The sequence below is a fragment of the Bidens hawaiensis genome, unplaced genomic scaffold (genome assembly GCF_021521415.1).
Source record: "Bidens hawaiensis isolate Kalapana, Puna unplaced genomic scaffold, B.hawaiensis_p1.1 tig00034773_1, whole genome shotgun sequence".
Classification (NCBI taxonomy): Eukaryota; Viridiplantae; Streptophyta; class Magnoliopsida; order Asterales; family Asteraceae; genus Bidens; species Bidens hawaiensis.
Genome location: NW_027496049.1, coordinates 64,779 through 89,241, shown reverse-complemented (window position 1 = coordinate 89,241; position 24,463 = coordinate 64,779). Strand labels below are relative to the sequence as shown.

The 24,463-nt window shown below is 35.9% G+C and overlaps 2 protein-coding genes across 3 annotated transcripts; both read right to left on the bottom strand.

Annotated features, from left to right (window-relative positions):
• Positions 1-562: 562 nt before the first annotated feature.
• On the bottom strand, positions 563-2,924 carry LOC143586709 (uncharacterized). 2 transcript variants are annotated; one of them, XM_077068189.1, is made up of 8 exons: positions 2,828-2,924; positions 2,648-2,716; positions 1,769-1,903; positions 1,610-1,683; positions 1,454-1,529; positions 1,184-1,372; positions 974-1,102; positions 563-882 (listed from the first exon to the last, which is right to left on the bottom strand). In XM_077068189.1, the coding sequence occupies exons 1-8, from the start codon at positions 2,906-2,908 to the stop codon at positions 718-720; spliced, it is 918 nt and encodes a 305-aa protein (XP_076924304.1). In that variant the 5' UTR covers positions 2,909-2,924; the 3' UTR covers positions 563-717. The 2 variants fall into 2 exon arrangements, with proteins under 2 accessions (XP_076924304.1, XP_076924305.1); XM_077068190.1 differs by having other exon boundaries at positions 1,610-1,680.
• Positions 2,925-11,033: 8,109 nt separating this feature from the next.
• LOC143586703 (cullin-associated NEDD8-dissociated protein 1-like) lies at positions 11,034-24,096 on the bottom strand. Its single transcript, XM_077068185.1, has 28 exons — positions 23,921-24,096; positions 23,504-23,548; positions 23,221-23,390; positions 22,685-22,895; positions 21,702-21,867; positions 21,450-21,579; positions 19,683-19,797; positions 19,425-19,582; positions 19,221-19,344; positions 18,194-18,244; positions 18,048-18,130; positions 17,819-17,903; positions 17,625-17,726; positions 17,424-17,522; positions 16,808-16,918; positions 16,507-16,731; positions 15,616-15,708; positions 15,386-15,507; positions 15,131-15,293; positions 14,810-15,049; positions 14,025-14,273; positions 13,772-13,948; positions 13,254-13,400; positions 13,027-13,143; positions 12,720-12,888; positions 12,553-12,630; positions 12,315-12,453; positions 11,034-11,505 (listed from the first exon to the last, which is right to left on the bottom strand). The coding sequence occupies exons 2-28, from the start codon at positions 23,537-23,539 to the stop codon at positions 11,409-11,411; spliced, it is 3,657 nt and encodes a 1,218-aa protein (XP_076924300.1). The 5' UTR covers positions 23,540-23,548; positions 23,921-24,096; the 3' UTR covers positions 11,034-11,408.
• Positions 24,097-24,463: the final 367 nt, after the last annotated feature.

The following is a 24,463-nucleotide window of genomic DNA, read 5'->3' as shown; positions in this document are numbered from 1 at the left end:
TAAAATAAATTTTGCTTTCAAAAAAGAATAAGCTCAACCTATATTATTATGTCACGGCTGCAACTTCACCACTTAGATATTGACAAAAACCTATAACAATTAGCCGATTATATAAACAATGACAAAACCAATTGGCCAGGCAACACAGCCGGGCCAGCACCAGTTTCAGGAGAAGGCTAAAGCAAATAAATATTATTACTCAGACTCCATGCCGGCCAGCACCAGTTTCACGAGAAGGCTAAAGCAAATAAATATTATTACTCAGACTCCATGCTATGGGCGCGGTGGAGGGTGGCCTGGGGGCGCGGAACACCGCCGGGGGCGGCAATGGAGGGAGGGACGCGCGGTGGAAGAAAGATCGTTCGAACGCCAGGTGCCTTTGGGGCATATTTTGTGGGATATAAATATATATAATGAGCGCCCAAGGGACATTAAACCATAGTGGGGCATTATAGGTTGGGGCTTCGATGCTCCGGTGCTTACGTGGCTGCTGGCGTGGCAATGTAGAAGGGCATCGATGCCCCTCACCATAGAGGATAGTCTCAGGCAGGACTTTGATATGTAGGTGCAACATAAGATATTAATAAAGTACAAATGCATCTAGCAAAAGTTAACTTGAAGTCAAACTCACAATCCAAAGAGTTGTATGTTTCCTTGCTCTACAAGTAAACCAACACAAGACTAAAGAAAATAGTGCATCAGATGCTACTTAGCTTGTTAATCATCAGTGTTTTCCACATTAGCTCCCTTGAGATGAAGATGCTTTTCCCTTTTTTGAAAATCAGTAAGACCTTTCCCACTCCTCGTCACACCCACCTTCCCAAACGGGTCCTCCGGAGACTTGAATATGCTTTCCCGCTTCCGACCCGAAAAGAAACCAATCTGAAACAAAACAAAAATAAGATTAATATGAAAAACTCAATATAATAAGTTCACAAGCCTCCGAAAATATATAGAAAGATATCATACACACCTTCTTGGCGCGACCTTTGGTGGTTTGAAATTGTTGCCATGCGTTTTGCTTCTTATTCTGCGCAACCTCTATTTGCTCCTTTCGCATCTTCGACTTAAATTGGTGTATCTTCTTACGCTTAGCAGCTTTCTGAAAATGTTTAATTAATTAAAAACCAAATAAATTGAGTTGTAATTAATTATTTAATATATATAAACTACATATGCTTACCACATCCTCCGAGTCTTCTGGTTCAATACGAAGCTTAGCTGGCAAGCTTTTAGACTGGAATTCGTCAGTAGAAGCAGCTAAAGCGATCTTGCGTTTCAGAGCTTGTTTTGTGGCTTCTGCTTCCTTCTCAGCTTCCAGCAGCGGGTCAACTGTCGCATCATCTAAAACCCTAATATTATCAGGATCAACCTGCACATAATTGTCACATTTTACAGAATATCAGTCAAGCTATATATAAAGACTCGACAGACGATTTATTAAAAATTGTACCTCTTCCTTATTTCCCCATCCGTTGTATGCAACCAAATACCCATTTGGTGTAAGAGCCTCTATTGTTGCATCATACCTGCATATTTAATTAAGTCAAACATAGATACATATAAGTAAAAAATGAAACGCTGCAAATAAAAAAAATTAAAAACATACCACTCGCCATCTTCACTATAAACGGCTTGAACTTTAGCACCAACAGGAAGCTTGTGACCGCCAAATATTGGCTGCTGATTGAAAAAATAAAAGAAAATGAGATTAGATGCATAACACGCAGCATTGCTCGGTATATCTAATATGTAAGAAGAAACTTACCATATTACTCTGTGAGGTGCCTCCGGAATGGTGAAAATTAGGTGACATGTGAGCAGCACTTGTACCAATACCAAGTCCAGAATTCCCAGCTTCATCCCGTGCAGCTTCTAGAAGTTCTTCAGTCAAAGCAATCACCTGCAGAAACACGTTCAAAGTCAAACATTAAATGCATTGGAGTTTTTGTGCACCACTAAGATAAAAATAATGTTGTTGACTAGTTTCAAACTCATAATCATGTCAAGTGACATCTGAATCAGGAGAGACAGATGTAGATCGGCCATCGGGACATATAGCAGACCTGCAGAGAAATCAAGATACAAGTGATGGACATCTTTGATGAAGTTTTAGACATAGTTGTTAATAGCGGTCAATAGCGAGACAAACTACCTATACACTATGTAGGAATAGCAATGACAAAGCGGTCACTATTAGATGGTTAGCAGTAACCTATTAGAAAATTTTCCAAAAAACAAAAAAAAACTTATTTGTAGCGCTGGATGCAATTGATGGATATTGGTGCTGTTTGGACGATTAAAATCCCAAAAGAAAAAAAAATCCTAATTGTCGCTATTGAGGGCTGGCTATACACTTAATAGTGCTGGCTATTAACAACTAAGGTTTTAGAGTTTAGAAATCCAAATATTATTTGTAGGTTTATGTGTTATATAAACTTGAACCAAGTGTTGAGAAAATGATAATTGTAACCTTGCAAAGGGAGAAGAGACATTCTGAAGTGTTGTGAGTCGTTTGAGCAATAGAAAACATATATCCATGTGTGTGTTTATGAGAGTAGTTAAGGTAGGTGAAGAAACAGGCAGATATACAGAAGGAATAATAATAAAGAGTGAGTGTAATGAAAAAGAAGAGTAATAATAATACCTCGAGAAGCTCTTTCTCCATCTCAGCATACTCATAATTGCTAGGATCCTTGTTCAACAGCTTCCTCACCTGATAATTTGAGCATAATTACTACTATACTGAAATTAAAGAATATGAAACCCTAATTCCCAAGTGAATTAATGGAATATGAAACCCTAATTCGGGAATTGTAAATGATACCTGTAGAAGCTGTTGGTTGTAAGTGTGTAGATTGGAAGAAAGCTCTTCCACACTCAGTTGTTCCTCACCACCTCCCTCCATTTGTCTATTTCTATTTCTATTTCTATTTCTATTTGTATGAAGAACAAATTCGATGGATGTTAATAAGCCCTAACAATATATATATATATATATATATATATATATAATATCGGAGAAATAGAAAGAACCCTAATTGAGATTTTATTTTACTTGTTTCATCGATTCATAAATCACTCAATACATATATAGATAGGACCCAACACGAAAGAAACAAATATCACCCTTCACATGGATGGGTACAAACCTTCTATAATATTTAACCTCTAACCTAAAAGTATTTTTTCTGTCCCTATATTTATAATTATACTAAAAACATACTATATTTTCTTAATTATATCACTCAAATTTAAAATGTATTTCAACTAAATCATCTAATTTTATACTTATTAAATTATAGATCTTAACATGCTCTTTTAACACTCTTCATTTTTGTATAACATAGACTTACAAGGATACTTAGACCACTCCTTTTGGCAAACTCAACATAGGTCGTTCCACTATTTGAATTTAAAAATAAGTTAAAAAAACAAGACTACATGTTTCTACACCAAACTAGTTTGCAATATTTTGATTTGCCACATGTCACTACCTTTATGGACATGCTTTTAGTTTATTTTTCTTTTCCTTTCGCACCAATTAGTTTTAGCTCTAAGCTTGGATTTTTCTAATAACTTTTGATGATTAAGTTTTTTAAAAAAACAAAAAACATAGTCATGTTCAGCTTTTTTTTATGGGCACGCCGGTATAAATGGTATTAAAAACATAGTTTGTTTAATTATATATATTTTGTAATATAAAATAAATATTAATCATTATTGAATTTTTTTATTTTTTTAAAATAATTTCAAGTTATATATATATATATATATATATTGTTTATTTTACATAAATTTTTTTATATTTCTAATCACTTAAACAACTATTATAATTTTTATTTATTTAATAAAAATAATATGTAGATTGGGTTGCTAATGAGTGCGGAAAGTTTGTATAGAGGTAGGGTACCAAAAGACCCAAATACCCTTAAGTATCACCCGCGGGTCGACTAAGAGCTCCTCACAAGACACCCGCGGGACATACAGATCACCCGCTTAACCGTCTAAGGAAGAAACACCCACATGACGTATGCGGAAGCATCCTGGCACCCTCAAGAGTCATCCGCAAGACGGAGTACCCGTCCGCACAAAATTTGACTAGGAGGCAATGCCTCAGGACAGCTGTTATTAACTAATTACTTTCCAGAAGATTTACCAAGATGCTTTCTTGGGCAATACGTGATCTCTCGACCAATTAATGAAGGGCACCTGGTAAGACCGTTATAACCGTACACATGCCAAGGTTATTTATCATCCTATCTCGTAAGGACGCGTGTCCAGGTTGTTATACATGCACATGCAACGTATAACTGAACCTATCATATGAAGACACGTGTCCAGGTGGTTACGAGAGCATCTTCTGAAAAGGACAGCTGGCCCAATCATCTTCCCACACTCTTCGGCTATAAATACCATCTCAATTTTCATGAGGTATTCATTCACTACCACTGTACTCTCACTATACACTTAAGTACTATCTTCGCCAGGATTGTACTTATTCTCACGCGGAAGGTGGTTACGGGAAGACCCCCCCCCCCCTCTTGTCCTTCCCGAAACGAGCTCACAGTGTCTGTTTTGCAGGTTCCGGTCACTGGACTTCAGGGAATTAGGCTTGTATCGTACTGGTTGTTATCTGTATCCTATCCTATGGACTCATTTGGTTGTGTTGGTACTAGGTGGAAGAGAACGAAATTAGTTTTTTTTAATAAAGATTGGATTGAGTTGATTTGTGATTGAGGATGGTCTTACCCACGTGGCCAATATCTTCACTCACGTGATATCCATGCAACAACACAACCTCCATGTTCATTTTAGCATTATTTTTACAGCTTATTAGATTAGCTTCTTACATGGCCGATTTTGGGAAGGTGAAAAAAAGTTTGGGTCTCAAGTAAAATGAGTATTTTGTTGGATTTAAACAATTTATTTTTTAATTGGACATACTTGATTATGATTTGGGTTGTGTAAAAAACTTGTGTATAAAAATAGACTAAAACATGTCTCAAACGAGACTAGACCCGTAACCTTTTGGTTTAGAGTTATACCTCTTTCCCACTAAAAGCCAAGCTAGTTGTTATGTAATTGAATTTAAACACTAAATTTACATATTGTTTTTCATAAAAATACATATAATTTAAAAAAATTCCAGGTCTAGCGGAGTGTCGGGCCAGAGGCCGTCAACAACCCCCCCCCCCCACCCCCCCATGGTTTCTTAATTCCATTATGTCAATGTTTTTAGTAGTTCATGCATATGCACGTTTCACTTTTTAAGTTTGTAAGCCTTATAAAAGGCCTCTTAGTTTTGTTAAATGTTAAAGAAGAAAGTTGAAGTAAAATTGCGTCTTATTCTTTCTATTTCTTTGAAGTCTAACCGCTTTAAAAGTCTATTACTTGGAAGATTAGCCATGTTGAATCGGCTTACTATCATACAGCCACTAGGCATCAAGCAAACCAAACTAAAAAATTAATCTATAAAACATGATAAACTTGACAAACGTGTTGAATTAACGTAAGTGTTCAAAATTGTTCACTTAGCAACCAGAAAAAAAATAATAAAAATAACATTCACACAAAGTAAAAAACATTTTTTTTAAAACTTACCAAAGGTGTTGATTGAGCATTACTATTACTATACAATATATGTGCATTTATTCATTAGGAACATAATAGAATAACTTTAATATGAATTCACGAATTACAATAATAAAGCTGTGTCTTTCTTTTTCTAGTGTTTTAAACAGCAAACACATAAACCATTTTATAGCATCACGGCCTTAGATCACCCTATTGTGTAGTGCACTGCAAAACAAATACACGAAGGAAAAGCCGGGCAATGGAACTTTTTTTTATGATGCATCAAAAGATAAGTCTTTTATTAGATGTACGTGCTATTTAAGGGTTACGACTTTTCTAATGTACGTGCTATCACGGCCTTAGATCACCCTATTGTATAGTACATTTTATAGCATCACGGCCTTCACCACCTTTCCTAATGTACGTGCTATCTAAGACCATCCTCTATGGTGAGGGGCTTCGAAGCCCCTTCCCAGTGCCACGTCAGCGCCAAGTGGGCACTGGGGTCTTCAAAGCCCCACCCCAAAGATGCCCCTCAATGGTGTGGGGGCTTCGAAGCCCCTTTATTTATTATTTTTTATAAAACCAAAAAATCAACAAACACAAACACAATAACCCATTAACCCTTCAAATGGCCTCACTAGAAACCCACCTCCTCCACCTCTTCTTCCTCATCCTCCACCTCACCACCACCACCGATCTCACCACCCTAATCTACAAAGGTTGCGCCAACCAAAACTTCCAAAACCCACTAGCCACCCAAAACCTCAAAACCCTTTACACAACACTCGTCTCACAATCATCCATCACCACCTTCTTCAAAACTACCGCCGGAGACAACGATTCATCCACCACCATCACTGGTCTCTACCAATGCCGTCGAGATTTGTCCAACGAAGATTGTAACACGTGTGTTATCGTCGGCCAGAAATTGGTCGGAACTTTGGCAAGGTATGTATGTGTGTTTGAGAGAGACAGGGGGGGCACATAATTTCCTATCCGCGCCGGCCGTGGCAACGATCTTTCCCACCGCGCCCAACCCTCAAACGGCGCCCCTCTACGGTGTTCGCGCCCAAAAAGACCACCCACCGCGCCCCATAGCGGGTGGTCTAAGGGCTACGACTTTGCTTGCAAGTCACTTTAACATGTATCCTAACTAAGGTTGGCCTTCAATATATACATATAACTAGCTTTTATCCCCCCGTATTATGGGGTTGTTTTACATTATTCGTTTATAATATTTATATATTTTTTTGGATTTTAATTTTATTTATTATAAGAAAGTTAATAATGTAATTAAGATTTGATGATAAAAGAGTTTCATAAATAAATGAGATGTTATAACCCGTTTTAAAAGCTATCTCGGTATGGTAAGACCCGTGACACACTTATATTTTTTACTATAAAATTGTTTATTAATTATAAATATTTTTTTAAATATAGGATTTATTAATTTTTAGTATCTCTCTATTTTATAAATTTTCATATCAAATATTTGGTGAGATTAGTTTTTAATTTAATGAGATGTTATAACCCGTTTAAGGAATATCTGGGTTTAGTGAGACTCATACTCGTGAATTCGGGTCAAATGCATGAGAAACCTCCATTTACAAATAATGCAATCTGATGACTTGAGAGAATATAGGAAGCAACCAGAGAACTTTTAAAGTTTTCGTTTAAAGTTTTCGTTTATATATATTATAGATAGATTTGTTCATGTGTTTCATGATAAATAATAAAGTATTAATTTCATAAATAATCTTTACAAATCTTAACAAATATTATGTATGTTAAAACAAAGTTTTGAGTTTTATATATGTTCTTTGTTAATAATTCTCATAATGTCAATTTTACCCATTACGAAAGCATGTGTATTTATTTTCAATCCTTTACTAGGTTCGAGATAACCTAATCCGTATCCTTTAGTGAAACATTTCGAATTCTTCAATCACACACACAACGATCATGCTTCGGTATTTATTTTACTGCATTGTATTGCTTATATTAACTATATTCATTCTTTTTTGTATACTTGGATTTCATACCATTAATTATAATTTTTGATGCTTCTCTTTATTAGGATTGAGAAATAATTGTTATAGATTTAATGAAAAAATGATGCTTTTGTATACCTATTAGTCCATAACTATAACAAAAACTTTGTTAATACACGATTTGATTTGATTTGATTTGTTGTACTGGAGAGTGAAGAGGTGAATGAATAAAAAGAAGAGGAATATTTAGGTTTATTAGTGTAAAATAGCATGAGTAACATTTGTCGTTTAAAGAAAACCGAACTATGAATAGAAAACGATTATTCAACTTAATTGAAGTTAACCCAACAACCATCATTGATATGAAACTAGTTTACTAGAAAACCATTATTCAATTGATGGTGTGTTGTGATTTTACGGGTTTAGGTAGAGATGATCAAATAAACCGGTTCCTGAAACCGAACCGGTGGACCCGAACCGGAACCGAACCGGTTCCTACCCGTTTTTTGTAGGAACCGGACCCTATCTGATTCAACCCAATGATCCGTGACCGGTTCTTGCATTTCTGAGTGGGGGCGGGTAGGAACCGGAACCGAACCGGAACCGGTTCCTAGGTTCCTAACTGGTTCTAGCCGTTGGATCGAGTATAGCCGTTGGAAATCGTTTTTTTTGGCCGTTTTTTGACCGTTGGGGTCAAAAATAGCCGTTTTTTGGCTCCCCCAAGCACCCCACTACTAGTATAAATAGGTATTTGGTGTCGTGGGTTCATCACAACACTCAAAACGCAAACCCGAACGCAAAAAAATACAAAAAAACGCTATTACAACGTTTTGAGTTCTCTAATCTCTTGTTTTCTCTTCTTCTATATTCATATTTGTTGTTATGGCTGCCTCACAATCATCGGTTGGTCAAGGTTCCAACGCCGAACAAAGTTTCGTTCGTATTGTACCTCATAATCGTAATCAAGAGATTTGGTGCAATTGGGATTTGGTTGAATTGAGTGACCATTCATTGAAGGCTCGGTGCAAGTTTTGTGGGTTTATTTAAACCCACTTTCGAATTCAAATTTGAAGAAACACATCGAAAAACTGTATTGCAAGGCGTTGAAAAAGAACGTCGATTCGCAACAAACGCAAATGGATAGTGAAGGCGGAATATTTACATACCAAATTGATCGAGTTCAAGATCGTATGGCGAAGTTTGTGATTCAAGAAGCTTTGCCGTTTAGCCACTTCGACAACCCTCGCTTAACCGCCATGATTCGAGATACGCTTTAACCACAATACACTCACGTAAGTCGTCATACTCTTAAACGTTATTGTTTAAAATTGTGGAAGAAGGCCAAAGAGGTACTAATTGCATATTTTGAAAATATAAATACGGGAATAAACTTAACTAGTGATGTTTGGTCGGCTCCACATGGTCTACCTGAATCTTATCTTTGTGTCACCGCTCATTGGGTAGACCCGTCATCGTGGGAAATGATGAAACGCACCATTGCTTTCGAACTCTTTGAGTATCCACATACGGGAGATAATTTGTTTGAAATTTTAGATTATGTTATAAAAACTTATAAACTAGAAAATAAAATATTTTCAATGGCATTTGATAACGCGTCGAATAATACATCGGCGGTTGATAAATTAAAATTAAAATATACGCCGATTTGCAATGGTGTATTTTTTCACTCAAGGTGTGTTGCACATATCATTAATTTAATCGTGCAAGACGGACTTGCTTTGGATGAGGTTACATCGGTTATAAACGATTTTAGACTAATGATACATGAAGTTTTTAAGAAAAGTAAAAAAAGACAAATGGAATATAGAAAATTTTGTAAAGATACGGGAAGAAAAGCTTTGGGAGCTAATTGGGATGTACCTCATCGATGGAATTCCACTTGCATAATGTTTCAAAGTGCTTTGGAACAAAGAGAAACTTTACAAATGTTTCATTCTAGTCTTGCCGAGAATGATTTGGCAATCCCCTTTTCAAATGAGAAATGGGAAATTATCAATGACTTATCGACTTTTCTTGAAGTTTTTAAAACATCAACTACGAAACTATCGGGAACATATTATCCGACAAGTCCCTTGGTTCTTTCGGAGTTATTTTTAATGGTTAACAATCTTAAAGAATTTGAAAATAAAAGTCCAATGTTTTCAAACATCATATTACCAATGAAGTTTAAATTAAAAAAATACTTTCTTGAATTGCCACCGGTTTTTACTTGCGCCGCCGCTTTAAACCCAATGTTAAATGTTACGAGGGTTGAATGTGTGATAGACGAAATTTTTTCAGCCTTAGATATGCATGAAGTTGACCCAAACTTTTCAACAGAGGCAAAAAATTATTTTAACTTGAATTTTAAATTTATGTATGACTTTTATTTAAATAAATATGGGTCAAACATACACATGCCTATGCCGGGGGGTCTTCATCAAGTTCAAGTGCTACTAGAGTACGAGATCCCATGATTAGCCTTATGAACACCGTTCGCAACGTAACGGCTAAAAAACAAAGGGGTAACACCCCTTCAAGCGAACTAGGAAGGTATAGTGCAAATGATTACTCTACCGGTTTATCCGAAGAGGAATATGGCACTTTTGATGTTTTGGCTTGGTGGAAGGTAAAGGAAACCGAGTTTCCGATTCTTGCCACCATGGCCCGTGATTTACTAACCGTCCAAGCTTCTACGGTAGCTTCGGAATCCGCTTTTTCTCTTAGTGGCAGGGTAATATCGTTGAGAAGAACAAGACTAAATTCGGAGTCGGTGGAGATGTGCATTTGCTTAAAGGATCACTTGGACTCAATCGATCGTATTCAACACGTAACCACTCTCGAAGATGAAACACCACTTGATGTTCGAGTGCACGACGAACAAGAAGGCATTTCTACAAGTAATTCCGAGAAAGAAGTCGCCGCTCAATAATTACGACGAACAAGAAGGCTTTTCTAGAAATAATATGTCACAACTTTATATTTATAAGTTTAATGTTTTGTTAGTTTGTTTTTGAAGATTTTAAAACATGTAACCTTTTTTTTTGAATTTCTTAAAGTAAATAAAATGAATTTTATGTTAATTGTTTTTTTTTATTTTTCATGTTATACAAATACGAATCGTAGTTTAGAATCCAAATCGCAAACGAAAAACGAAAAAAAAAAAAAAAATTTACACTGTAACCGGTTGGAACCGGTTACAGTACAGGAACCGGTTTAGGAACCGGTTAGATAGGTTAGGGGTCCGAGGGTGGGAGAACCGGTTCGGTTCCCTAACCGGTTCGAGCCTGGAACCGGTTTAAAATGGGGTTTTGAATATAGGAACCGGTTAGGAACCGGTTCCGGTTCCTAGTCCCAAACCGTTTTGAACATCTCTAGGTTTAGGCATGTTGAAACTTTGAGATTATGTGGTGCTGCACATGAGATGGAAATCATATTATAAAGTAACATGTGGATGAAATGGATGATCTATATACGTGAATGAGCTCATGTGAATAAGTTTCTCATTTCTATTTACTTATTTTCTTACTCTATCTGGCTATTGATCCCAGCTTCCTTCCTTCCGTATATGATCAAGGAGAGCAGAGATAATCCCGATAGGAATCGAAATCCTTGATTAAGTTCTTACTGATAAATGGAGAACAAAACAACAGGTTCTCGTCTCTTTCTTTGTATCATTCTGCCATGTTCGCAACTAATAGCGACCAAAACCATTCTATTTCAAACATTTAAAACCACAAAACCAGGCATGAAAACCGACCCTAAATTCTGCAACTTCATACAACAGATATTCAAGGCCAGGATGTTCTCTCGTTTCCCACCACGGAAACCCGATGATCACTCGTTACGAATGGAACAGTATTTGTCCCATAGATACTGTGATTTAGCTATTTCAGCCATCAGATTCTTCAACTTATGACTGCAATCTCCTCCACTGCATAGGCAACAATTGTTTAGTACTATGCCTATTATACCCTTCTACTCGTTACAATTACATAAAGGAAGGGTATAGATGTCATAGGTACAAAAATGGGTATATATAATATCATTATATATTAGGTAAAATACGTTATTGTTCAAGTTTTGAAGGGTATATGTATCATCCCAAACGTTTAAAACCTTCTAAATCACTTTAAAAAGGAATTAAGTTCACAACTTCAGGTTATTTGTGTAATCATTTTTGATACATTATCATTTATATAACTCAAAACAAATGAGTAAACAAACTAGTTTCAACTCGCAGTTGACAATTACCCATTCGGTACCCAAGCTGCCCATACTGTGTTTCTAGATATATTATTAAATAAGAGTCCGTTCAAAGAGTGTAAACGAGCCGAGCCTACGCTCATTTTAGCTATGAGAGCTCAAGCTCAGCTCGTTTATTATTTATTAATTAATTAATTTACATAAACTTTTTATTACATTATATTTTGAAATTACAATTTTTATATATAACATAATATCTGTTATTTAATATATTAAATAAAAATCATATAAATGATAAGCCTGTGAAGGCTCGCAAGCCGGCTCAACTCGAGCTCAAAAAGTGAAACCTGGGCTCGTTTATTGAACCAGATTATTTTAAAGTTCAAGCTCGTTTAAGCTTGGCTAGATTAGAGCTTGCCACTCGGTTCGTCTATACCCCAAGTCCATTCCTTTTTAGTGAGCGTTTTGCATGAACTATTTAGGTTATAGGGGCCCAATACTCCAAAATAAAGCCAATAAAAACAGAGAGAGAGATACCTGACACGATTCAAAGAAGCAATAGCTCTAAGTGCACTTCTAATCATGTCTTCATTGCGGTCAACCTCTTGCTTTACAGCATCTTGTTTCGGCTTGAAGTTAACAGTTTTTTGAAGAGGCTCCAATAATGAATCTAAAACTGTGACGGTTCAAACCAACTCGAAAATTTAGCTAACTACGAAGCGAGTGCCTATATTCTATACAGTACACACAATATGAACATAAAAAAAGCACTCGCCTGCTAAGACAGACGAAGGACACTTATCTGCAAGTTTTGAGAGGATAAGATGACATGGCATCTTAACATCATAATGACCTGTGTGATAAAGATATACATATGTCAGCGATACTCGATCAGTAAAGTGGCCCGTGTAACAGAACAGTCAAGGATCACAATGAGCTTACCATCAAGACCAGATTTAAGGTAAGGTACAATGAAAGATGAAGGGTTTAACTGATCAAGGCAATTATCTAGCAATGTATCTACACATTCAAATGCTGCTTTCCTTAACTCAAGGCCATCATCGACTGTATGCTTAAAAGGACCAAGGTCAACTGTTCTAATAAGTTCTTTCTGCACAAACAGGCATTAAAGTCAGCATACAAAGCAATAATAATGTTCTTATTCATTTGTCTATAGCATAAATAAAGCTGACTTTAGTTTATTTACTAGAAGGTTTCTATTACATATTACATATCAAAAGCTAACTACCTTAATAACTGTCTGATCATAAAGAAGTGGTAACAGTTCTGGAAGAAGACCTTTGATGAGGTTTGGCTTGTTGTGGCCAGCTATACTTAATGCCAAAACAGCTGCACGCCTAACATGCTGCCCAAATTTAACAAACTCAAATATCAACTATCGGTACTGGCGATAAAATATGAAATATATATAATCCAAAACACCAATAATTGAAGCATAATCTCTGTTAAACTCACCCGATCCTGGTCCTTAATAAGCATAAGGAATGAAGAAATCTCTGGGTACAGGACTGAATCGAGCTTCTCGGGTCGTTCAACTATAGAATACTTCACAGCAACAACAACCGTTGCTCTCGTGAATGCAGCGGGACTGGTTGTTCGCTCCTACAAAAATATATACATTTGAACAAGACCGTTAACAAGTATACATGGCAGGTGGCAACTTTGACCAACTTATAAACGGGTCGATGTGGGTTGTGTTTTTATCTCAAATGAGTTACTCTAGCTAAAAAAGGCATAGGTCAAACAGGTTGAGAATTGCACAATGCCTATTTTAATGAACACAACTTCCTAATTCATTTTGTTCAAAGATCCAGATAACTATTGTAATAATGTTGCTTGAAATAATTGTGTTAACCAAACTCAACATAGACTGTTTCAACCGAACCCAAGCTAATAGAGACCAATTTTGACCCGTCACGCGCGCCCACTCAATCTACCCGTCTTGCCAACATAATAGAAAATTGATATTATACCTTGAGGGCAGGAACAAGTTTTAAAGGCTTAATCAAAGCAATTTTGCCCAAACACTCTGCTACCACATTGCGGACACCCTCTTCCTCACTTTCACAATGGTTAAATAGCAAGTTAAGTATCTTCTCAACACTAGAATCCTGAAACTCTGCTTTATCTACGGACTGTCTCACTATCACCTGTAAAATAGATAAATGATGTTAGGTAAAGTGATATCGGGATTGAAATATTTAATGGGTTTATATTAGCACTTACTTCTTTCAAAGAATGGAGGAGCAGATATTGTTTTTTCTGCTGATTATCAATCTGGTTGAGAATAAATGGCAAGTATTTGGGCAGATTTCCAACAGCAATATTGCCTAGTGCATAAGAGGCTGCAGATTTTATTTCTTCATAGGAAGACTGAAAGGATTCAATAACTATGTTTTCTATGTGATCATGGGAACTCAAATCTCTTCTTCTCCCAATTTCACCCAAGCATAGCAAAGCAAGGTGTTGTTTGGCCTACAAAGAAGAACTTAGAAATGAGAAATTATCATGCAAAAGATCTAGGTTCGCCGAGGACAATAATGCAACTCACACTGTCGAATTTTGTATATTCTTACATAAATAAACAAGACACAATTTCTTGCTTTCACATTGTCAATAAATGATTTCGGCACCAATTTCAGATACAATAAAGAGAAATGACTCTAGATGAAAGTTGTAAAAAAAACTGCAATGTTATATTAAAAAGACTTGTTTACAAGTTCCGAAACTGAGAAATAAACACATCAGAGATCGTTGCTAACAATATAACTAATGAGAATCAGATACAGGTAAGATATCACAAAGCCTATTCTTCTACTGATCAAATCTCAACATGTGAGAAGAATATATAACTGGCAATTCAAATGCTCATGTTAAATTGTTAACAAACTCCAGTGCAAAGATATTTAATGCCTAAATATCAACCACAAGATAACATAAATGAAACTTATAAACAGCTAGTTCAATGAAATCAGATTACCACATGAGAATGAGAAAAGAGAAAAACGTACCGAATTAGAACTGCTATCATCTTTTAAAATATCTGTGAGCATGGTAACTGTAGAAGAGCATTTGTGGTCACCTGCAGCAAGGCAGAGTACAGCAACACACTGTGCTATGGAAAACAAAGCTTGTTTTGCAATGCCACCACCTTGAGGAGATTGTTTAGCAGTTGAGAGAAGAGATTCCAGCAGAGCATCAAAACTCGTGTTTGCAGAGTAAACTAAAGTAGCGAAAAAGTTTTGCAAAGCCTGCAGGATTTAGCAGATTTCAAATGAAGCAAAATCTTCTCTCATCAAAAGAAAAGTTACATAGCAACAGTTATTTAGTACCGAGAGGGCCTGGCCTTGAAGCAATGAACTTTTTACAAGTGTCAAGGCCTGAGGAAGAACTTTATTTCTGACAGTTAAACCGACAGTTGGACCAGACCTCCTGTCTGACATTAAGGTACAGCAGAGTTCAAGGGCAAGAGCAGTCATATGCAAGTCTGAATCACTGGTAATTAAACACACAATAACAGAATTAGTAATACATTAATCCAAGATTTAAAAAAACGACATTACAAGATTCTAAAAAGTGTGGAAAACCTGATCAAAGTTGAAAGTTCTACAATGATAACTTCATAAGCAGCAGAACCGATTTTATCACCATAGGCAACAATTAGTGTATTTAAAGTTCCCAATGTCGCCTGCCTTAATGCTCGATTAGCCTATTTTGCAAAAGCAGATCAACCATGATTCGGTTTTCCCCCCAGCTTCTTATATAGCTAGAACAACCATCTTAAAGTATAAAACTTAAACATTGATGCTGATTATACCTTGCGTAGGAATGCAGTTAACTCAACAATAACATGCTCTAGTACACATGAAAGGTCTAGGTGCAGTGGAGATGCAGCTATGACTGCAAAAGCCTGAAAATCAATTCAAAGGATGAAAAAAATGTATGTTTGGTCACTTGGTGCCTACTAGCATTTTACGCACATTAAACCTGTCAGGCCATTATGAAAAAGCAATATCCTGTTGAACACTTATAAAAGGCCCATGATGATACCAGAGAGCATTGTATTTAAATTAAAAAAAAACCATTTTTATCCACCTACTGAACTTTTTTCGATCTCTTCATTATACTAATTTTAGTTGTTTTATAAGAAAATCGAGTAAATAAAACCAAAAGCTTTCATTTAGTATCACTTAAACATAAAATTCTACCAAAGTAAGCACTCTAGTGATGTCTTTATCTGATAGAACTGTATGTGATGGCACATTCTAACTAATGTCTGTGTAAACAAAAATGTCTTGAGTTGAAATAGTTAAAACAAGCAAAAAAAAAGACTAAAGATTACCCTGTTATTTAATAAAGATGGTGATTTGTACATCACCTCTTTTAGGCATGCACAGCCAAATTCAATGCTTTGGACTATTTTGCCCCTCATAACGGTAAAAGAAAACATTATCTGATGAAGAGCAAAATAGTCAACAGTATGAAACATGCAAAAAAATATTTGCTAGTTTTGTCACTTGATGCTTCAGCCTGACCATCATGTGCGCATTAGGAATCGTAGAGCTAATTATCAAGAACAATTTTGTCTTTACACTAGTGACATAACTCTTACCTTGTTACAGAAAAACAGATCAGCGGACAGCTAATAAAAAGATGCGACACTTAGGTTTTTTATAAATGAAACCTTATTAAAAGCACACATACAAACCTTTACAGCGGTAAGTCTTGTTATCTCATTTCCCATTCGATCCACAAGAACAGGTAGACATGCAGGTAGTTCCTTCGTGAAGTGGTCACCAAAAGTTGAAACAACAAGCCCCATACAAGAAATAGCACATTCCTTGACTTCCTGGTCTTGATCTTGGTTTGTCAGACGTGACATGATAGCATCATACATTGGACGAACATACGGTTTGAAATCAAAATCTAAAACCTGAACAAATCCAAATAAAATCTCAGGAAAGAGAAGATGAAGAAATACAAGAAACAGCAGAACAAAAGAATTAAACCTTAATGTCCGGGCGTACAACTCGAACAAGTTCCCCGCATACTCTTAATGCCTCTGCAGTAACTTTGTAATAGCGTTCACCAACAGCAGATAAAACAGGAGCAGAAATAGCCTAAAGGTATAAAAGTGAAATCATCACATGTATGTTGCATACAACATAAACTGCCACAAGCGTACAGACGCATTAACTGTTTAGACTCAAAATTGAAAGTCAATTTCTTTAGAGAATATATTAACATCGTCATTTTAACTCACAAGGCTAAAAGTTGAAAACAAAGATCCTTTTGAATGTCAATGCAATCCCTTCCAAACTACACACCAAGTCAATAAAGGTGAACAATAAATGACTTGAGCCCCACTACTCCAAAACCTCATATATGGTGTAAAACATAAAAAACTTGTTTGAATATATCAATCTTGACAAACCATTCACTGGAGAAGGAAAAATGTGTGATAACCTAAACTTCCAACAGCACTAATCTCCAAAATGTCAATACCCAATAGAGAAAGCATACAGTAAAACTAATTGTATGACAAAAACAAAACAAATCAAATTCATAGCTTGAGCTTCATTGCAAACACACCCACAAAACTATATTAAATTTCTACAGGATTACCTTGATGTATGGATGGAATACAGCTGGAGAATGCGAAGCTAAAACTAATCTCGTAAATATAAGAGCCTCGATTTTAAGGTTTGAAGTTGAGGATTTTTCCTGTAGATGATATGTTTGGAAAGACAAAAAAACGCCATCATAAATTCATAAGTCATAATGACATGCAAAACAAACAGAATTAGAATTGCAAGATTTCCTTACAAAAAGTGCTTTCTCGATTCCAGGAATGAGCGACCCAATGTGATCAGCAAGGCAGTCAGGCAAAACAACAACAAGCTCTTTAAGAACCGAAAAGGCACCAATCTGAAGATAAAGCATTATGACAGTATAATGAGAACAAATATCAATTGCTTACAAAAAAAAACAATTAGATGCAACTGATTATGGATGTGTACCTTTGTTTTAATAGACTTTTCACGCAGTTGCCTATTAATAGATTTAACAACCTTGGGTACTTCTTGATTCAATGACCATCTAGGACTACAAGGCACAGAAAGAACTTAGATCACATGATAAAACAATTCTTAAAACTTCGCATTGCTACCTCCAATTAATAACAATCATCACAATAACCTTCAGGTTTTATCAAAAAAATCAAAATCTTTAGATAAGCATCATGCTTACCTCAATTTGTCCACGGCAATCTGCCCCTTTGTGACATTTCCAGTTTGGCGTAGCAACTCGATGAAAGTGTTAAAAATATCCATCTGCAGAATATGTAATCAGCAATCTGATAACTACATGATAAAAAAGGCAAGTTTAGCAAGTACCTTGACATTTTCTTCCCTCTCTTTAAACCTGTCAACCAACTTTGGACAAGCCTGCATGACATGCACCACTCAAAATATAAGTCAACATTTATAGATTCAAGCCAATGTCCCTAAATATTTTTTTTTTCTCATTTGCTTGAGAACTGAACATTTTTTTCTCATTTGCTTATGAAAAATCAAACCGCATGCCTATGTGTGCTGCATATCGTTCCATCATCTCATGGCTAAATAACAGATGACTCAGGGTTGCACATCAGGCAGTTGGCCTAATCAAATTCGGTATTGAGATCATTAACGGTTTTTGTGATGTTTTGCTTGGTAAGTCAAGCATGTATATATATTTGATGCTAAGCATATTCTTAAAGCTTTTAACAGCGAAAAAAAAGAGCAGACATGTTTCCCATACAACCAAAGAGGTATATTGCAAGTTAGCACTTGAAAAAAGTTGAGGAGAAGGTATCTAGATCCTAAAAATGCAAATTTAAATTAATAATCAATAATGTAATAGTGAAGAAGCGACAAGATTAAAAAGCCAATTACAAAAGATGATGTGAGATCATATCCATCATTAAAGTGTCAAGTATAGGAGGGTAAAACATAGGAAAATGAAGAGATCATAACTGAAAGCATCAGTGATTAAAAAAAAGCATTGTGGAGTTTATTTCTGAGAACGTTAAACGCATGTTGCACATAGCTTTTGTTAAACCATAAAAGTGATTAACTCAAATTGCATGCTGACAAAAGATTAGTCTTTAAATGAAGAGATCATAACTGAAAGCATCAGTGAGAAAAACAATGTGAAGGAAGATAAAGAAGAAGTATTGTAGAGTTTATTTCTGAGAACGTTAAACGGATGTTGCACATAGCTTTTGTTAAACCATAAAGTGATTATCTGGAATTGCATGCTGACAAAAGATTAGTCTTTTGGTTTCTACACCATCCATCTATTTCATCCAACCACAAAGCAATTGTTTCATCAAGTACTAAATAGTAATACTCTTTTTGTAAAAGGTGGAAGCAGTATTACCTCATCATATAATTTTGAAAGCATCTCCGGACGAGAAACAATTAATGCGGACAGGCATTTTGCAGCAGCTCTGCGAACCTTCCAGCTAACATCTTCATCATCTGTATACTCATTGGCACTATCGCTACAAATAAAGCAAGCACAACAGATTATACTAAAAGTTGTTAATGAAAGCTGCTCTTGAAAGAATAACAAAACACGTACTCATCTTCCTCTTCATCATGGACTTCATCATCAGTGTCCTCTTCCATGTTATCAGTGAAATTGGGATCATAACTAAGATACTCCAAAGTCAGATGTAATATTTCATTGCAGTAGGAGACAATGTCCCTGGGGCATCTAAGTAGAAAACTTTCCAGTGCCTGAACCACAAAAACCACGATAAAATTCAAGATCACAAATACAAAAGAACAACGAAAGGGGAAATATAATAGAATAGAAGAGCATAACTAGGTCAAATACCTGCAAGCTATACTCACGAAGTTCCTCATCATTCTCTGATGCATTCATGCAATATTGAATTAGAATCGGAACTGTATCTCCAAGATGAGGACCAAATCGATAACCAACAGCACGGCTAGCATACAAAAATTATATAACTAGTCAAGTATAACGATTAACAAATCATGCAAAGCAACGAATGACGTAAAAATAGACCTTCATGCAACACAGTTGCATACAAATGTAAATTATTGTAGCTTCAGGGATGTTTCGATAGATAATTGCAGAGAGATAATATTGTCTAAAGAAAAATGAACTATCCCTGCCATCAGTCTTTATTGATTCTAAAATTATCATTATAACATTTGAATAAATAATTATCCTTTCTAGACTGTCATTGAAGCTAATAATGGAAGACACTAAGGAAAAACAAAAGAATATGGAGAGAGTACAAATTCAATGACCTCTGCCTAGAAAAGTCATCCAACTGCTACAAAAAAAAAATCGGTGTTGGTCATAAAAAAAGATAATACTAGAACATATCAAGCAACAGGTAGAAGTTACGCATATATAACTGTGATTATTAACTACTTATCTGACTTCAACATGTAGTCACACAAACAATTTTAGGATCATTTGTACAGAGCAATGGGGAATTAGACAGTGATGTGACCCATCGAGTTCAGGTAGGATGGTGTAGATGGAAAGCAGCCACAGGTATATTGTGCGACAAGAGTTTCCCGACTAAACTAAAGGGAAAATTCTATAGGGTGGCAGTTAGACCTGCAATGCTATATGGAACCGATTGTTGGGCCATCAAGAAGGCACAAGTGCGGAAGATGGAGGTAGCAGAAATGAGAATGCTACGTTGGATGTGTGGGCACACAAGGCTAGACCGAATAAGAAACGCTGTGTTTCGCGAGAGATTAGGGGTGGCGAACATAGCAGACAAGATAAGAGAGTGGAGATTGAGATGGTTTGGACATGTGAAGAGAAGACAGACGACGAATCCTGTTAGATCCGTAGAAAACTTTACTATAGAGGGGAGGAGGGGTAGAGGACGACCGAAATTGACTTGGGATGAGAGGATTAGGCATGATTTGATAGACCTAAACCTCTCCGAGGACATGGTTGAGGATAGGAATTCGTGGAGAAGTAGAATTAAAGTAAGGATTTTTAGGGAGAATTGAATACCTTAGGGCTTAGACTTAACTTATTTAGGTCACATACCATAATGGTATTTCTCTTACATATATTATTATTTTTATAATTATTATCAGTTTTTATATAGCTGTTAAACTGTGATCTTATTATTAATATTATTATTATTAGTAGTAGTTTTTATATAACTGTTAAACTTTGATTTCCTTTATTTTGCTTCATACACATGTACTTAGAGCCGAGGGTCTCTCTGGAAGCCACCTCTTTATTCCTTTGGATAGAGGTACGGTGTGCCTACATCCCACCCTCCCCAGACCCTACTTATAGCTTTGCTGTCGGTGGGACTTTACTGGGTATGATTGATTGATTGACAGACCTCTATGTGGCTAACTACTGTCACTGACCTAAGATAACTATTAGATTAGCAATAACATCATTCAAAAGTAACACAATAAATAACTCACGAATTTAGAGCCAATGTATATATTAAGTTAGCAGACTCTTGGTCAGGCTACTGTTGACACATGACATTTCAAACTTTCAGAGGGCAAAAGGCAGTGATGGAATTGAAGATCCCAAATATTGCATAGGTTATGCTACAGCAGTGTAAGACAGAAACAAACAAACCTTAAAGCCCCAATCATCTGAATGTTTGTACGAGTCATTTCAGACTTTGTTCCCTTGTTCTGTAAAGCACGAACAACTTCAGTTGTGCCTTTTGCTAACAGGTCATCTGACAGACTTAAGGCAAGGGAAGCTGCAATGCAAAGAGATTTAGTTAAATTATACCCTATGAGTCTATGACACTCCTAAGACAAATACTTATACTGCTACACTAGGATGTAAATATCATTATGGTATAAAGCTGCCTATACTTACCAATGCATGATACAGTTTTCTTTCTAACACTGGCTTGATTAGAATGTAACTGAGGCAACAGCGCACCTAACAGCAATTCATGATCTGATGTCATCAGATTTCCAAACTTATGCAAAATGTCACATAAGATATCCAGGCATTCACATTTTATGTCGGTCTTCGTAGTCTGTGAAAACAAAAGAATATGTTTCTCAAAAAGTTTGAAGAATGCAGCATCCATGTAACAAATATTTTTGTACCCCATTCCAATGATAACAAAAAGAGAGATTATCCCATGCATTTATACACACTAGTGTAATGTTATTACAAACTTGCCTTTCTCACAAGCAACTATTGTTTGACAAGAAAACTGTGGACAAAGGTGGACATGAAAAAGGGAACAAAAAAATCCTAACCAAAAGTAAATACAAATTAAAAAGTTCAAATAATGAACAAGACTATAGAATCATGAGAAATGTACAAAGATAGCAGCCGATTAAGACTGATCTCGAAAGTAGCAGTGCTTATGACAGTTCTCAATACATTAGCACATGCATGAAAGCCTTATTCCTTTAAAGAAACATTTTTTTTATATAACTGATTTTAATATTACAGTAGTAAACAAAAACCAATACCAAATACCAGAATGATAGAACCAAACAACAAAATAAAATTAAACTCATGACAGAAAATTACGCTATTTAAGGCAATTAAGGTTCTGCATTCTCCATTTTCAAGTTTTCAACCTAATATGTCATTTGCAGACCATAGATTTATTTTTCATCTACTTACTGAGTCACGTATCTCAATTGTTGTAACATAAGGGGAAATGAACCCAAGACATATGGCACATACAATGTAGTATACTCAACAACTAATTGACAATACAGTCATGCATTATGACAGGTAGATAACCCGCATATATGTCTTACTAACTATACTACCCAACTACTTTATGTGAGAATTTAAGTATAAGTTGAAAATGTAATTCTTCAGTAACTCACAGGACTTTTTATTCCTCCTATCAACTTCGAAGAAACAGAAACAAGAACTGCTTGCGTAACAGATGAGGCAGGAACTTCAGAAAAAATTGTCTTCAGAGCTATGCTTGCAGTGTCGCGATGCTGATCCTTCCCATTAAGCAGTTTATCACATAGCTTATCAGTCATCTCCAATACCCGTTCCTCATGGACTTTCTTCACTAGTGGAGCAAGACTAGAAAACAAGTTAAAAAGTTGTTAACACTAGCAGAAAAGCCCTATTATGTATGGACGGATGGATATGTCTTTGTGCGCTTGTATGTGCATGTATGTATGGATATATGTGTGCGTGTGTAAGTATACACATGTAGTGGGTGAATGCATTTATACATGCATGTCTATACACATGAAGGCGTAATATCCACAAGATAGGACCTAGGAATAGTTGGTGAAGCAGAAAGTACACTAGAGCAGGCAGCGAAACAAAAAGAATAATTGATTTATTTAAAGTAACTAGTGTTACATAATAACTAAAGAGGGTGGCAGGAAACAAGTCAAACCATTTAACAGCCAATCCAGAGACGTCACCAGCTGCATCATCAAGTTGTTGTAGAACAATATTGGACAATCTCGTCTCAAGATCAGTGTCAAGTTTAAAGCCCTCTTTGTTTAACTCATTTAATAAGTCAGAAGTTGCCATATATCTGTAATCTTTATCCTTCCCTATCATCTGCACATTTAAACATCAAAATGTGTTAAAACATCTTTCAAAGATAGACAATGCAACAAAACTAAAGTTTATTAATACGAAAGAAGAAAAAGAAAAAGTCCATAGCTACTTACCTTCTCCAGAATACCAGATATGGATGAATTTGCCATGAGTCTTTCCTAAAAAAACTTGTAGATACCTGAGATAGAAAGTATATGCATACGTCAAGGGAGAATAAAGATGTTACAGTGTGCAAGTGGAGACTAAAAAAACATAAGTGGAGATTCCGTCTTTTTGATACTGCTTGGTAGCAATATATTAAAAAGAGTAGTGATTCATCATTCATTTGAACTTCAATATAACTTGTAATGCAATAATATGTGAGTGTGAAAGCAGCACAGTTATAAGAGAAACAGAAACCTAGCCCTAAAAGTAAACACAACACATTGTAGTTTCATCTAATAGATAAAGAAATAAAGTTAAATCAAATGACCTAGATTAGATATAATTTACAAAAACCTAGTTACAATTTCATTACTATAGCAATTAACATTAGCGTACAACCTCAGTTCGTATAGAATAGAGATTAGAAGAAGGAAGGTCGGTGGCGGAGTAGTCCGACGGCGGAGGTGAGTGGTAGTTGAACAGGCGGTGTGGTTCGATCGGAGGAGTTTCTGCTGCTGCTTTTCACGATTGAATGAATAGCCAGGTGTTGCATAAACCCCGTGCACCAAACCAAATACTTTTCCTCACGTGTCAAGGCCTAATTACACCTAGCGAAACAAATCGAGCTCTGGTTACTAAGACCACGAAATAAATATAATAATCGGACTGTCAAATATTCGGACTATTGTGTCCTAAAACGGGCCGGAGACAAAACCCTCGATCAGTGAAATTGATTGAGCCTTTTGTTAGTTAAGACTATCCCCCATCAACAATCTCAATCTCACATTATAAAATTAATTTATCTCTCTTCAATCTACAAAATTTAACTCACCCCCGTTAACAATCCAATCTCATCCTTTTTTTATTAAATAAATTCAATTTATAATTAGTTTTGATTAACTATATAAATATAATTAAGTAATTATATT